At 48.8% G+C, this 13609-nt stretch overlaps 1 protein-coding gene across 2 annotated transcripts in view; it reads left to right on the forward strand.

The window, feature by feature from the left end:
- The first annotated feature begins 552 nt into the window (after nucleotides 1–552).
- Nucleotides 553–13609, forward strand: part of SYN1 (synapsin I) — a 49568-nt gene continuing 36511 nt past the window's right edge. For both annotated transcript variants that reach the window (XM_012477381.3, XM_012477382.3), the window contains exons 1-3: nucleotides 553–1016; nucleotides 12736–12793; nucleotides 12899–12990. In XM_012477381.3, the coding sequence (XP_012332804.1) occupies nucleotides 640–1016; nucleotides 12736–12793; nucleotides 12899–12990 (527 nt within the window). In that variant the 5' untranslated portion in view covers nucleotides 553–639. The remainder of the gene's footprint in view (nucleotides 1017–12735; nucleotides 12794–12898; nucleotides 12991–13609) is intronic.

The following is a 13609-nucleotide window of genomic DNA, read 5'->3' on the forward strand; positions in this document are numbered from 1 at the left end:
CTCTACTTTCGTGTCTCTTGAGTGTGCTTCCACTGTCCCCCTCCCCCAAAAAAGTGACTTCTGCAGTGAATATCAACAGTACAAACCGAGTATCTGCGGAAAGCCCTGTGTATGAGTGCGAATGGGTGTTAGGACCAGGATGAGGCGGGGTAGGGGTGCCTACCTGACTATCCCGACCCTCTGGACAAGCACCCAACCCCCATTCCCCAAATTGCGCATCCCCTATCAGAGAGGGGGAGGGGAACAGGATGCGGCGAGGCGCGTGCGCACTGTCAGCTTCAGCACCGCGGACAGCGCCTTCGCCCCCGCCTGGCGGCGCGCGCCACCACCGCCTCAGCACTGAAGGCGCGCTGACGTCACTCGCCGATCCCCCGCAAACTCCCCTTCCCGGTCACCTTGGTCGCGTCCGCGCCGCCGCCGGCCCAGCCGGACCGCACCACGCGAAGCGCGAGATAGGGGGGCACGGGCGCGACCATCCGCGCTGCGGAGCCGGCGACTCAGCGCTGCCTCAGTCTGCGGTGGGCAGCGGAGGAGTCGTGTCGTGCCTGAGAGCGCAGCTGTGCTCCTGGGCACCGCGCAGTCCGTCCCCGCGGCTCCTGGCCAGACCACCCCTAGGACCCCCTGCCCCAAGCCGCAGCCATGAACTACCTGCGGCGCCGCCTGTCGGACAGCAACTTTATGGCCAATCTGCCGAATGGGTACATGACAGACCTGCAGCGTCCGCAGCCGCCCCCGCCGCCGCCCGGTGCCCACAGCCCCGGAGCCACTCCCGGTTCCGGGACCGCCGCTGCCGAGAGGTCCTCCGGGGTCGCCCCCGCGGCCTCCCCGGCTGCCCCTAGCCCCGGGTCCTCGGGGGGCGGTGGCTTCTTCTCATCACTGTCCAACGCGGTCAAGCAGACCACGGCGGCAGCGGCTGCCACCTTCAGCGAGCAGGTGGGCGGCGGCTCTGGGGGCGCAGGCCGCGGGGGCGCCGCCTCCAGGGTGCTGCTGGTCATCGACGAGCCGCACACCGACTGGTAAGCCACTGTCGCGGACGTCTCCCGCGGGCCTGGGTCCCCAGATCGTTCCTCTGCGAAGGAGCAATTATTGAGCGCCACTTGTGTGCCTGGCACCTGGCCATCTCACCTAAACCTTTTTCTTTTAAATTATTAAGCTGGACGCTTCCTCTGTATCCCACCCTTGTTGCCCCCCGTTCTCCATCCCCTAAACCTTCTTGATGGATCCAGGGAGCAGTTATCGGGCACCTGCTGTGTACCTGTTCCTTACTCCCCCTCCCCCAAAAGTCTTTGGCTTCAGTATATCCTATGAGCCTTCAAAAAACTAAGGTGTCCTGGCTACCCTCCCCAACCCTTGCCCCATAGGCCTTGTCCTCTAATGGATCTTGTGAGCACTTATCTAGTACCTGCTCTATGCCTCAACCAGGAGCCCTTCCCCAAGGCCTTTGATTTCAGTGAGTTTTGTGAGCATTTTTTGAGAGCCTAATACTGTCCTGTTCTCCTCAACCCTTGCCCTAAGACCTTCTCTAATGGGTCTTGTGAGCATGTGTTCAGCCTATGCTATGCTATGCCATGTATTACACCCCAGCCCCGTCCTTAAAGCCCTTTTAAAATATTTAGTAAACATTGAGTGCCTGCTGGGTATCCCACCCCAGCTTCTCTCCAAAAGCGTTGCCTTCCGTGGATCCTGTGAGCTTTGATTGGATGCCTTCTGTATGCCCAAACTCCAAGCCCTCTCTCTGAGAGCCTTTTTCTCCAAAGGATCTAGGAAGCATTTATTAAGTGCCTGATACGTGCCCATCCCCAAACCCCTTCTCAAACAAATAATTTTCCTCCAGTGAGTTCCATGAGCATTTTTGAGCCTTCTGTGTGTGACTCATCTTCAGACTGTCTTCTCAAATACCTTCTCCTACAATAGATCTAGAAAACATTTATTGAGTACCTCTTGTATTCCCCGTTCTCAAGCTACTTCTTCAATGACCTTTCCTTTGGTGGATCCATCTAGCATTTATCAACTGCCTGCAGCATGAGCCTTCTCTAAAAATTCTTTCCTCCAATGTATTCAGCAAGCATGTATTGAGTGGTGCCTGCTGTATACCCCATCCCCAAACCCTTTCCCCAATACCCTTTCCTCCAGTGGCTTCAGTCTGCATGTATTGAGCACTTTCTGCATGACCCAACCTTAGACCTCTCCATAAAGGCCTGTGCCTCTAGTTAATACAGTGCTCAGATATCTGGCACTTACTGTACCATTCCAGTCACTCTTTCCAAAGATCTTTTCTTTTCATCACTCCTTGGAGTATTTAATGGAGCACCTACTGTGTACCTAATTCTGTGTCTTCTCCACAAAAGCCTTTTCTCCTATGGATGAAGAATCAAGCTCCCATAGATCAAGTTTCTGCATTCCCATTTCCCCTCCCCAGAGGGCTTTTCCTTCAAGGATGCAGTGAACATTTATCAGGTGATTATATGTCCATCCCCAGCCCCCCTCCCCAAAGGCCTTTTCTTTTAATGGATCCACTGAGCATTTATTCCTTGTCTGCCATGTGCTCCATTCTAATCATCCTCCCCCAAAGACCTTTTCCTCCAATGGCTCCCCTGAGCATTTATGGAGTGCCCTCTGTGTGTTCTGTATATTCACACCTCCTCCCCAGAATTGTTTTCTTATGGTAGATCCAGTGAGCACACATGCAGGACCTGTTGTTTGTAGGGGGAACATTCCTCTTCCTTACCCCTAGGAAAGCCTGCTCCAATCACAAGGCGTCTCCCAAGGTCCTTTCCTGTGATAAATCCAGAGCTAAGTTTATAATGATGACCCCTTTCCCACTCCCTTCAGTACTCCCAGGATTCCCTCTACCAACTTTAATTCCATACCCCCAAAGGGCGTTTAGTCTATTTAAGCCAGTAAACACTTATTGAGCACTTACTGTATGAGTCACTTTCAACTTCCTCCTTCCAAGTCTCGGGAAATCACTGCCCCTGCCTCAAGAGTTCTCTCTCCAGGGGTCTACTTCAGCCTAAATGTACTGAGTACCAGCTGTTTACTGGTTAGATTATCTCTCCCCACAGGAGCCTTTACCCAGTAGCTTTTCTCTTTATTCAGAGCAATTTATTCATTCTACAGATATTTACTGCATCCTTTCCATGAAAGTGTGGGAGGCATTTATTATTTATTATGCACCATTATGTACTAGGAATAACCCTTCTTCAGCTCCCCTTCCTCCTTTTTTTTTTTTTTTTTTCTAAATGCAGGTGTGCTTGAAGTCCTCAACTGCCAGCTGGCTTTGCTATACCTTTTCCTCCATGCAACCCCACAATCATTTAATGAGCACTTATCGTATGCTACTAAGAACCCGGCGTTCAACAGCTCTTCTCCCCTTCTGGTAGTCCTAATTCCCCCTTCAACAATCTCCATCCTGCCTTTTACACAACACAATCCTGAAAGCTCACGGTGTGCACTGTTTTCCATTTATTCTGGCTAGGCCTCTTCCTCCACTTAGTGGCCATCTCCCCGGCTACCTTTTTCTCCCCGAATTAGTCCAGAAAACACTTATTAATCTCTTACTGTATTATTTTCAAACAACCATATTCTCATCCCTGCAGCAGGCTTCTCTGCTTTTTTCTCTATCAATCTGTAAAGCATTTATGGAGCACGTGCTGTAATTCCTTCACCAACGTCCACTCACCAACGTGTTATCTTCGTGGCTAAGTTTGCTCCATTGAAGTCAGCAAACATCAATTAGGCCCCTGCTGGATATAGGTAACCACCCTCCTTTAGACTTCCTGTCTCCACTCCAGCCCTCCATGCAGGTCCTTTGCTGCTGCTTCCTTCATTCCATCCAGCATTTATCATCTATGGAATACTGACAAGTCCCTTCTCCTTTCCATAATCACAACTCCAGTGCTTTCCATTTTTTCTTTGTCCAGAAATCATTTACTGAGCACCTACTGAATTCAGTGAAAAATCCATCCCTTCCCCTTCTGCATCTCAGAAGCCTCCTTTTATCCCAGCATCCCCTCCAGTCTTTTCTTCCAGGCAATCTAGCAAAATATTTATTTAGTGTTTACTTTACGTGGGATGGGGTGGATGAAGGGAGAGAGCCTATGTATGTACGCCAGGCTCAGTGTGGGGAACAGAGACCTGTTTCACCAACTTGCAGACGCTTGGAACCACACAAGCTTCAGGGATTTCAGTCCTGAATAAAGGAGGCATTGTGCAAACTCTGTGATGGAATGTACACCCAAATACAGTCTGATGCCTTTCCCACCAAACCTCACCACTCTCATTCTTTCCTGGGTCTCAATTCCTCTGTGGTTTAAAGTTGAAAACTCTAAGTTGAGATTCATCTCCCCATTTTGTGAATAATTTCGTCCTGTGTTTTTCAAACTATGGGTCACCTACTGGCTTATGACCAGCATTTCACTTTCTTCATGCAGTAGGATAAAAATAGAGAATAAAAGAGCATATTGCATACAGTAAGTGGAGTTGTTTAGCAAAACTGTTGTTCCATTAAGATCTACAGTCTATAATGTATATTATATTATATATGACATACGCTATATAATACCTGTGTTATATAATGGCTTTACAGCACATAATACATCTATATGTATATATTCTTCTTCATGAAATGAAGTAAAATAGCATAGGAAAATCAGACTTCATTACACATAGTAAAGGTAATTATTTAATGAAACTTTAATTCCAATTACATATGTATATTTATATATATTCTAAATACATATACACATAATATGTAATGTATAACATTTTATATGTTACATAATATATAAGACATTCTATATTCTCATATTTGCTGTACAATATATGTGTCTTATATAATATATATTACATATATAGGATGGGTTATTATGTAAATACATATGTAGTAGGTTATATAAGCTTTATTTCTTACTGTGGCTTCTTTTCTCATATAGACTTCCCTGGAAGCAGACCCTGAGACTCTGAGATTTGCGTGCAGATTTACTGGGGAGAGCTCTTGGGAATAACACCTGTGGGGGAGGTTGTAAGGGAAGCAGGATTGTGCAGAGGGAAAAGTTGAGCTGTGATACAACCACAACAGAGGCCTCAGCCCCTCTGGGGACCTCTGGCACTGGAATGGCCCTTCAGAGTTGTCCCAGTTGAAACAGGGTGGCCAGGCTTTGTATTCCTACGTCAGTCATTGGCTGTAGGCTGCCCGCTGGGAGGAAGCATAATCTTGGGTGAGGCAAATACCTGCTACAGAGGCCAATGCCCAGTGAGGGACACCTGTGAGCCGTCAGCAGCAGATATTCCAGAAGCTGGGGGATAGATGCAAAGGCCTGAAGCAAGGAGGTAAGGATCTGGGGGAAGCATATAGTCCACCCATTGCACTGCTCCGATCTACTTCCTTCTTATATTAAGTTCACCCCATTGGAGAACGGCATTTCCAGAATTCTAATTGGTCTTGTTTTCTCAGGGACACTTGAAAGAGCACAGTAGCGAGATGAACCATAGTCTCTGCTGCTGCAGTTGATTTCAACGCCATAAATGATATTCATCTTCTCCTTCTATTACACATTTTAGATTCCCCCTACTCTCAGCTAGCATCTCTGTTGGTCTGGGTGGCTCACCCCTTCCTGCAGAGATCCCTGAGCCTTTAGTCTCCTTGCCCTTCTCAGGCTGTAGCTGCAGTACGAACAGCCACATTACCCATTTACTATCATAGTTGAGCAAGGGTACCAGCAGATGTTCAAGCGGACCCCTGGGTACCAAACATACTCCTCTCTGCCTCCACTGCATACCAGCAGCTCTACCTCCTCCTGAGAAGCAAGGTCGGCCATGTCCCCTGCCAAGACAATGACTCCTCTTTATGTCCCTTGTCATGAGAAACCCAAAGTGCCCCGAGGGCCATCATAGCTTACAGTTTAATGGGATTCTTGCTGTGTCACCTGGTAGCAGTGTTCCCCCTTGGAGAACCAGGATCTCTAACCTTGCAGAGCCCTGAGGGAACAGGAAGCACAATTTCAAAAGTGGATCACTGGGATTGCTGGTAAGCTGGGCCACTCCTCCCTAATTTCTGTGTCCCCACACCCATGTATTCTACCTGTTAGGAACACAGCATCTACAATGGCCATTGATTTAGGGTTGACACTGTGTTTTGGAGGATAGTGCCCATGGTCTCACCTCCAGGCTGGGGTCTTAGCTGTGGCTGCACCAAATTGTCCACCATTCCATCAGGAGCAGCTCCTGGGTGGCGTGGCGTGTAATGCCATCAGTTACTTCCATGGTCTTGGGCCCACTTTTGCACCTCCTTTGCTTTGCATTCCTTTACTTTGCTATAAAGTACGTCCTTTGGATTGACGCTGTGTTATGTGGGGTCTCGTGCTGGTGGATCAAACGTTACGTAAGCCCTCAGACAGTGAGCTGGCTGAGGTCCTGCTGTAAGAAAAGGCAAACTCAAATATGGAATATTCCAGTCAAAATCGATTACTGTTCTTTGCAGGATGGAAGGGGCCCAATGTAATCAGCTTGCCACAGAGTGGTTGGTTGGCCTTCTGGAGGGGTGGTGGCATGTCAGGAATTCAATGTTAGTCTCTGTTGCTGGAAGGTTGGACATTCAGCAGTAACACTGCTGCCCCCACACATAGCTTCTCTCTCTGCTGCTATTGCCACTTATTCATGTGCCCATCTGCTAGCACTGGGGTGGCTGACTACAGCCTGGCTGACATCATTGGGCTGACTCATGCTGTCTACCTGGTTGCCTAGTACCACTTCCATGGTGCCATGGCAGATGCTGTCTGGTGGGTGTTAACACATGATCCAAAAATCCTCACTCCTCACTTTTTTTTTTTTGAGATGGAGTCTCACTCTGTTGCCCAGGCTGGTGCAGTGGCACGATCTTGGCTCACTGCAGCCTCCACCTCCCGGATTGAAGCAATTCTCCTGCCTCAGCTTCCCAAATAGCTGAGATTACAGGTGTGTGCCACCACACCTGGCTAATTTTTGTAATTTGAGTACAGACAGGGTTTCACCATGTTGTCCAGGCTGGTCTCAAACTCCTGACCTCAGGTGATCCTCCCGCCTTGGCCTCCCAAAGTGCTGGGATTACAGGTGTGAGCCACCGTGCCTGGTCTCACTCCTCACTTCTTGCCCACTCCTAGGTGTCCACCCACATTTCTGTATCCCAGACCTCTTTGTCTGGATCTTCCAATCTTTTTCCTTCCAGGCCCCTGACCAACCAGCCAAACCATTCACCACTGCCCATAAGTGGATATATGTATCCTAATCTGGAGGCACTTCTCTTTCTGCACAAAGGAGATGACCAGGTGCACAGCCTGAAGTTCTGCCCACTGGGAGCTCTGCCACTGTCTTTCAAGGCCATTCCAGTTGGGTTATAGTGCAGCCACTACCCATTTTTGGCTTCCACCCACATACCAAGACAACCCATTTGTGAACCAAGCTTAGACCTTTTCCTCTTTCATCAGCTGGTTGTAAGGAGCCCTCTTAGTGACAGACAGGCACTGGCACAACAGTGGTGGAAGACACGGGATCAGGGTTACTTACCTGCTCTTGCACCTTGCTTAGGGTCCTGCTTGGGCTTAATCCTGGCTGCTGGGCCCACTTGACTTTTTTACTTGGTGGATCTAGCAGTACCCAGCTCATAATGGAAGCTTCTGGATGCACTATCATTTGGTGCTCCATGGTCAAGCATTCTGTCTCTGTCAGGGCCCAGCACCTCTGTGGGATGTCTTCCTCAAAAGGCATAAAATTCTTTGCTGCAGATGGCATGGCCTTGCTCCAGAACCCCAATGGCCTCCCATTCAGGCTTCCCATAAGCTCCTCACTGCATGTTTCTGCACTGTTGACACCTCCAGTATCATACGATCTGCCGGATCATCTGGCCTGAATGGCAGGACTACTTGTACCACAGCCTGGACCTGCTGCAGAGCGCTTTTCTGCTCTGGCTCTCATGCAAAGCTGGTAGCTTTGCATGTCACCTGGAATACGTGTCAGAGCAGTATTTTTGCAGGGGGGATATGCTGCCTCCAGAAGGGGAAGAGGCCTCGAGGTATTGTGCTTTCCTCTTCATGGTGGAAAGTGCATGATTCAATGTTTTACCCTATTCTTTGGAAGGGCTGTTCTGGTTTACTGCCCTGGACCACTGGATTCCTAAAAATTTTACTAATGCAGCAGACCCTTGAGTCTCTGTAGGGTTTATTCCCCACCCTCTGGAATGGATGTGTCTTATCAGAGTGATATGCTAACCCTCTCTTGCTCATCTTGCACAATCAATATGATGCAATCAATGTGGTGGTCCAGTGTGCTATTTCCTGGGTTATCCAGCTGGTCTAGGTTTCTTTGGACTATATTATGACACCAGGTGAGAGAGAGAGCATAGCCCTATGGCAAGACCACCCATGAATATTATCATCAGTCTCATGTGAGTGTGAACCATTTCTGATCCTCTTTTCTAATCAGAATAGAAAAGAATACATTAGCCAAGTCAGTGGCCACCTGCTGTACCTGAGGTCTTATTAATCTGCTCTGGCAATGACAGCATGTCCAGTACAGCAGGTACAACCAAGAGCACTACTCGGTTGTGTTTGCAGTAGCCTGCAAGCATTCTTTAGGACCCATCCGACCTCTCCAGAGGCCAGACTGCTCAATTTGATGGAGCTAAGATGGAACTAACACCTCTGCTCCTTTAGATGTTTCAGTGTGGCATTGATTTCCATCATCACCCATAGAATGCACACAATATTGTTTGTGATTTACTGTTCAGGCCATGGGGGTGTGTGCCATTTCAGAAGCTTCTAATTTGGACTTCCCTACTGAAATAGCTCTTACCCCACAGGCCAAGGAGCCCATGCTGACAACTGCGAAGTATGCCATTGCAGTTAAACATTTGTGAACTGAGGAAGTGACCATTGGGTGGGTCTCTGGAGCCACCAGACCCACTGTAAGCAGGACCTGGGCCAGGGCTCATTTATCACCTTACCACTACTGTGCTTCTCAGCGTGACTGGTACCACCCTCACCAGCATATTTCTTATTGATTTCTTAAGTTGTGTATCCTCTAGACCTTCTCGTAGAACATAATCAGCAGGTGGGTTTTCCAGATTTCAGTAGTGTATCTACTCCAACATGTCTGCTTCTTTGAGCCCTTTGATCCTTCCCTGTGCAATCCGCCATGGAAGCTCTGCTTCACTTAGTGTGAGCCATTGTTTACTCCAGGTTTCCAAATACCAGTGTGTTAGTAACACTTCCTAGAGTCCTCGCCAGGGTTTGAAGTTCCGTATCCTGGGAGTGTGCGCCAACTTCCCGTTCTACCTCCTTCACCCATTGTCCTCAAGATCCATTCCCATGCATCCCTTCCCAGCTCCTGCCAGTACATACTAGCCAGATTCTAGCTTCTTCTACAGATCATTTCTCTCCCTTTGCAAGCCTAGAACCTGTCCAGCCAGGTTTCACTAGGATTTGACTCTAATTTTTGGTCTGGTTTCCAGGAGGGGAGGTGGGGATAGATTCTGAGAGGGGCAGGTATTGTCTTACAAGGCGCCTGCTTCATCTGAAGCCTCTGCATTATCTTCAGGCAGAAGGCATATATTCTAACTTGGGGGAGTGGTCTACTTCCGCAGGCTCAGTGGATGCAGGTGAGTATGTAAGCTCAAGGTGTTTAACTGCATCCACCCAGATATCCCCATCTTAGAGTCCTATTCCCGTCCTGTTAGGGCCCTGAGCATGGCCTAGGAGATGTGCTGGGCCTGAGAAGTCGACTTTTTCTGAAGCTCCACCACCACGGAGAATTAAATTCTGAGCCTGGCCCTCCCCTCTGTCTGCCCTCTGACGCAGGAAATGAGGATTTGCTTAAATGCAGTCACAGAGGTCCTCTGGCTTTCACATTTTGCCTTGAATTCACCCTGAGCATGTCAGATCTTTCTTCACCTACTCAATGGCACTTAGAGAATAGTCACCCAAGTCTGGTTACCATTTCCCTGACATCACTCAAGTTCCAGGGATATTTCACCAGCCCGTATATTCCCTTCCACCAGAATCCTGTTACAGCCCACCATCAGGAAAAGTCACCACTGCTCCAAAACTCTGGGGGCCTGCACTGTATTCTCCCACCTGAGAGAATAAACGCCACACAGAATCTTTTCCTACTACTGACACTTCCAGTGTCATAGGAGCTGCTGGGTCATATGGCCCAAGTCACATCCAGCTTGCACCACAGCCCAGACCTGCTGCAAAGCGCTTTGCATTGCTACAGCATGTCGGAGGCTATCTGTGCCCCACTTCCCACCACCGATGGGTCCTCACTGCCATCTGGCTGCTGGGTAACCCAGCTCCAGAACTGCATTAGACCATCCTTGTAGTTTGACTTCCATAGCCCACTGTTTTAGGTTTTGAGGTGGAGATTTGCATGCGGGAGGCTTATTGGGGTGTGCCATTGGGATCAACACCTGTGAGGAGGGGTGGGTTGAGCAGAAGGAGAGGCTGGGTCAAGATGTGGTTGCCTCAGGGGCCTCTGTTGATCTTATGGGGAGCCCTGGGGCTGGGATGGTCCTTCAGAGTCAACCAGGATTGAGGCAAGGAGGCTGGCCTTTCTTTCCCCTCATAGACCAGACCATGGGGATGGACCAGACCATGGGGATGCCCTCACGAAATAGGCATAACCTAGGCCAAGGAAGTTCCCTGTGGCAAGACAATTTCCAGTGGGGACACAGCCCTGAGCTGTCAGAAGCTCCCATTCAAGGTACATTGTCTCTGTAAAGGAGGCCTGAGCAGACCACCACAGTATCCAACTACACTTATGGTCAGAAAAGTTTTAGAAACAGTGATGTACCTCATCATCCCCACTCATCACTTTATAGATGAAAAATGTGCAGGGTTGAGAGAGATTCTTTCCCTGCTTTTCAGAGGGGATGGTGTCAGTGATGGGATGTGTGTGTGTGTGTGTGTGTCAGAGAGAGCAAGGAAAAAGAAATAGCTGTACTTGGGGTCTGTTGCATATGTCAGTCAAGTCACCAGGGTGACAAGTCATCAGGTCTTGAACCCTGATTGTGTGCCTGTCAGTGACCAGTAGCCCTGAAAGTGTCTCTCCCCTTCATCTGCCTTCCATGAGAAATCTGACTGGGGATGAGCTTCCATCCCTGGAGCAGCCTGTTGGCTAGAAATCCTGAGACTGGGGGAGGAGGCCACCGGAAACCAAGCCCAGCTGGGGATGGGCCCAGGGACAATGACATAGCAGTTCGTGATGTGCCTGCTGCTCCCACTCCCCCTCCCTCCTGTTGCTCCCTCTCCTCCTCAGCTGCATTCCTCCCTACCTCCATCATTGCCAGTTACACTGGCTTCTCTAGAGCTACCCAGCCCGCACCACTCAATCCACTCCTCCTTGTCGGATGCAGCTGCCCACCCATGGCCATTGTGTTTCTCACAGCACACAAGCACACACGGTGAATGTGCTCCTCCTTGCGAAAGGGCTGAGAGTGGAGAGATGCTGCAGGCCACACAGCCAGACACAGGCACTGAGCTATACACAGGCACTAAAAATACACAAACACAGGCACGCCTCAGAGATATGTAGTTTCTTTCTTTCTTTCTCTCTCTCTCTTTTTTTTGCCCTAGATCTTGCTCTGTTGCCCAAGCTGGAGTGCAGTGGTGCAATCACGGCTCACTGCAGCCTCAACCTCCTTGGCTCAAGCCACTCTCCTGCCTTAGCCTCCCCAGTAGCTGGGACTACAGGTGTGCACCACTATGCCTAGCTAGTTTTTTGTTTTTTGTTTTGAAATGGAGTCTCACTCTTGTTGCCCAGGCTGGAGTGCAATGGTGCGATTTCAGCTCACTGCAACCTCTGCCTCCTGGGTTCAAGTGATTCTTCTGCCTCAGCCTCCCAAGTAGCTGGGATTACAGGTGTGCATCACTACGCCTGGCCAATTTTGTATTTTTAACAGAGATAGGGTTTCACCATGTCAGTCAGGCTGGTCTCGAACTCCTGACCTCAGGTGATCCACCCGTCTCGGCCTCCCAAAGTGCTGGGATTACAGGCCTGAGCCACTGGCCCCAGCCATTTTTTGTTTTTGTTTTCCAATTTTTTTTCTATAGAGATGGGGGTCTCTCTGTGTTGTCAAGGGTGGTCTCTAACTCTTGGCCTGAAGCAATCCTCCCACCTCCAGCCTCCCAAAGTGCTAGGATTACAGGCGTGAGCCACTGTACCTGGCCAGATATGTCTTTTCTAAGGTTCTTTGTCGTTTACCGACCTCCATGCAGTTTCAAAGTATGTTCTAATTTACATAGTACTGCTAATTTTGTGAAGCTCTTAAAAAACATTTACAATGGCAATGTGATGAGCAGACTATATTTTGGCAAATGCCTGCTCTCTGCAGTTTAAGGCCACATTTTATAGCTTGCAGTGTCCTTTAACATTTTTGCATCTCCGTGAGGATGACAACAGACTTTATTGTTCACAAAGCACCCTTGATTTTTTCAAAATATTTCAATAATTATAAGGCACTTTATGTTTTTTTTTAATTGTACTTTAGGTTCTGGGGTGCATGTGCAGATCATGCAGGATTGTTGCATAGGTACATATGTGGCAAGGTGGTTTGCTGCCTCTATCCCCCTGTCACCTATATCTGGCATTTCTCCCCATGGTTTCTTTAATAGCATTGAAGGGGCAAAAGGGTCAGGGGCCTGTGTTTTGTCTTCCCTTCTGAGACTTGATCATTGACAGATGTGTTCTGCTTTTCCTCTCCAGGGCAAAATACTTCAAAGGGAAAAAGATCCATGGAGAAATTGACATTAAAGTAGAACAGGTAAGTTGGGGCAGTTGGACCCGGGAGTCAGTTGTCCATACTGCAAACTTGAGTGATCATTTTTGTGTGATGTAGGTGAATCACCAATTTTTGTCTCCTTCCCAGGCCGAATTCTCTGATCTCAACCTTGTGGCCCATGCCAATGGTGGATTCTCTGTGGACATGGAAGTTCTTCGAAACGGGGTGAAGGTCGTGCGGTGAGTATAAAAAGGGTACCTTGGTGTTACGAGCGAGGGATAAGAACTCTCCCCCTTACAGCTGGGGGAGAGTTCCAACCTTCCCACCCATCCTTCTGTGGGCAAGAATTTAGGCATGGAATGTGGGAAGACAACTTTTCTTCTGAAAAAGAGCCAGGGACCCCAGCATGCCGCAAGCCAGACTTTTCAATTTTTTTTTTTGAAACAGGGTCTAGCTCTGTTTCCTAAGCTGGAGTGCACTGGCGCAATCATGGCTTACGTAGCCACAGCCTCCCAGGCTCAAGTGATCCTCCCACCTCAGCCTCCCAAGTAGCTGAGACTACAGGTGTGCACCACCATGCCTGGCTAATTTTTGTGGTTTTTTTGTAGAGATGGGGTCTCACTATGTTGCCCAGGTTTGTCTCAAACTTCTGGGCTCAAACAATCCACCTGCCTTGGCCTCTCAAAGTACTGGGATTACAGGTGTGAGCCACCACACCTAACCTTCAATTACTAATTAAATAAACATTTGTTAGACATCTGCTGCATGCCAGGTGCTGCTCTCAGCACTTTATATTTAACAAATATTTATTGTGCACCTACTGTGTGCCAGGAGCTATTCTACATGCAGAAAGACAAA

The sequence above is a fragment of the Aotus nancymaae genome, unplaced genomic scaffold (assembly GCF_030222135.1).
Source record: "Aotus nancymaae isolate 86718 unplaced genomic scaffold, 86718_ANA_hifiasm-v0.15.2.pri h1tg000058l, whole genome shotgun sequence".
NCBI lineage: Eukaryota > Metazoa > Chordata > Mammalia > Primates > Aotidae > Aotus > Aotus nancymaae.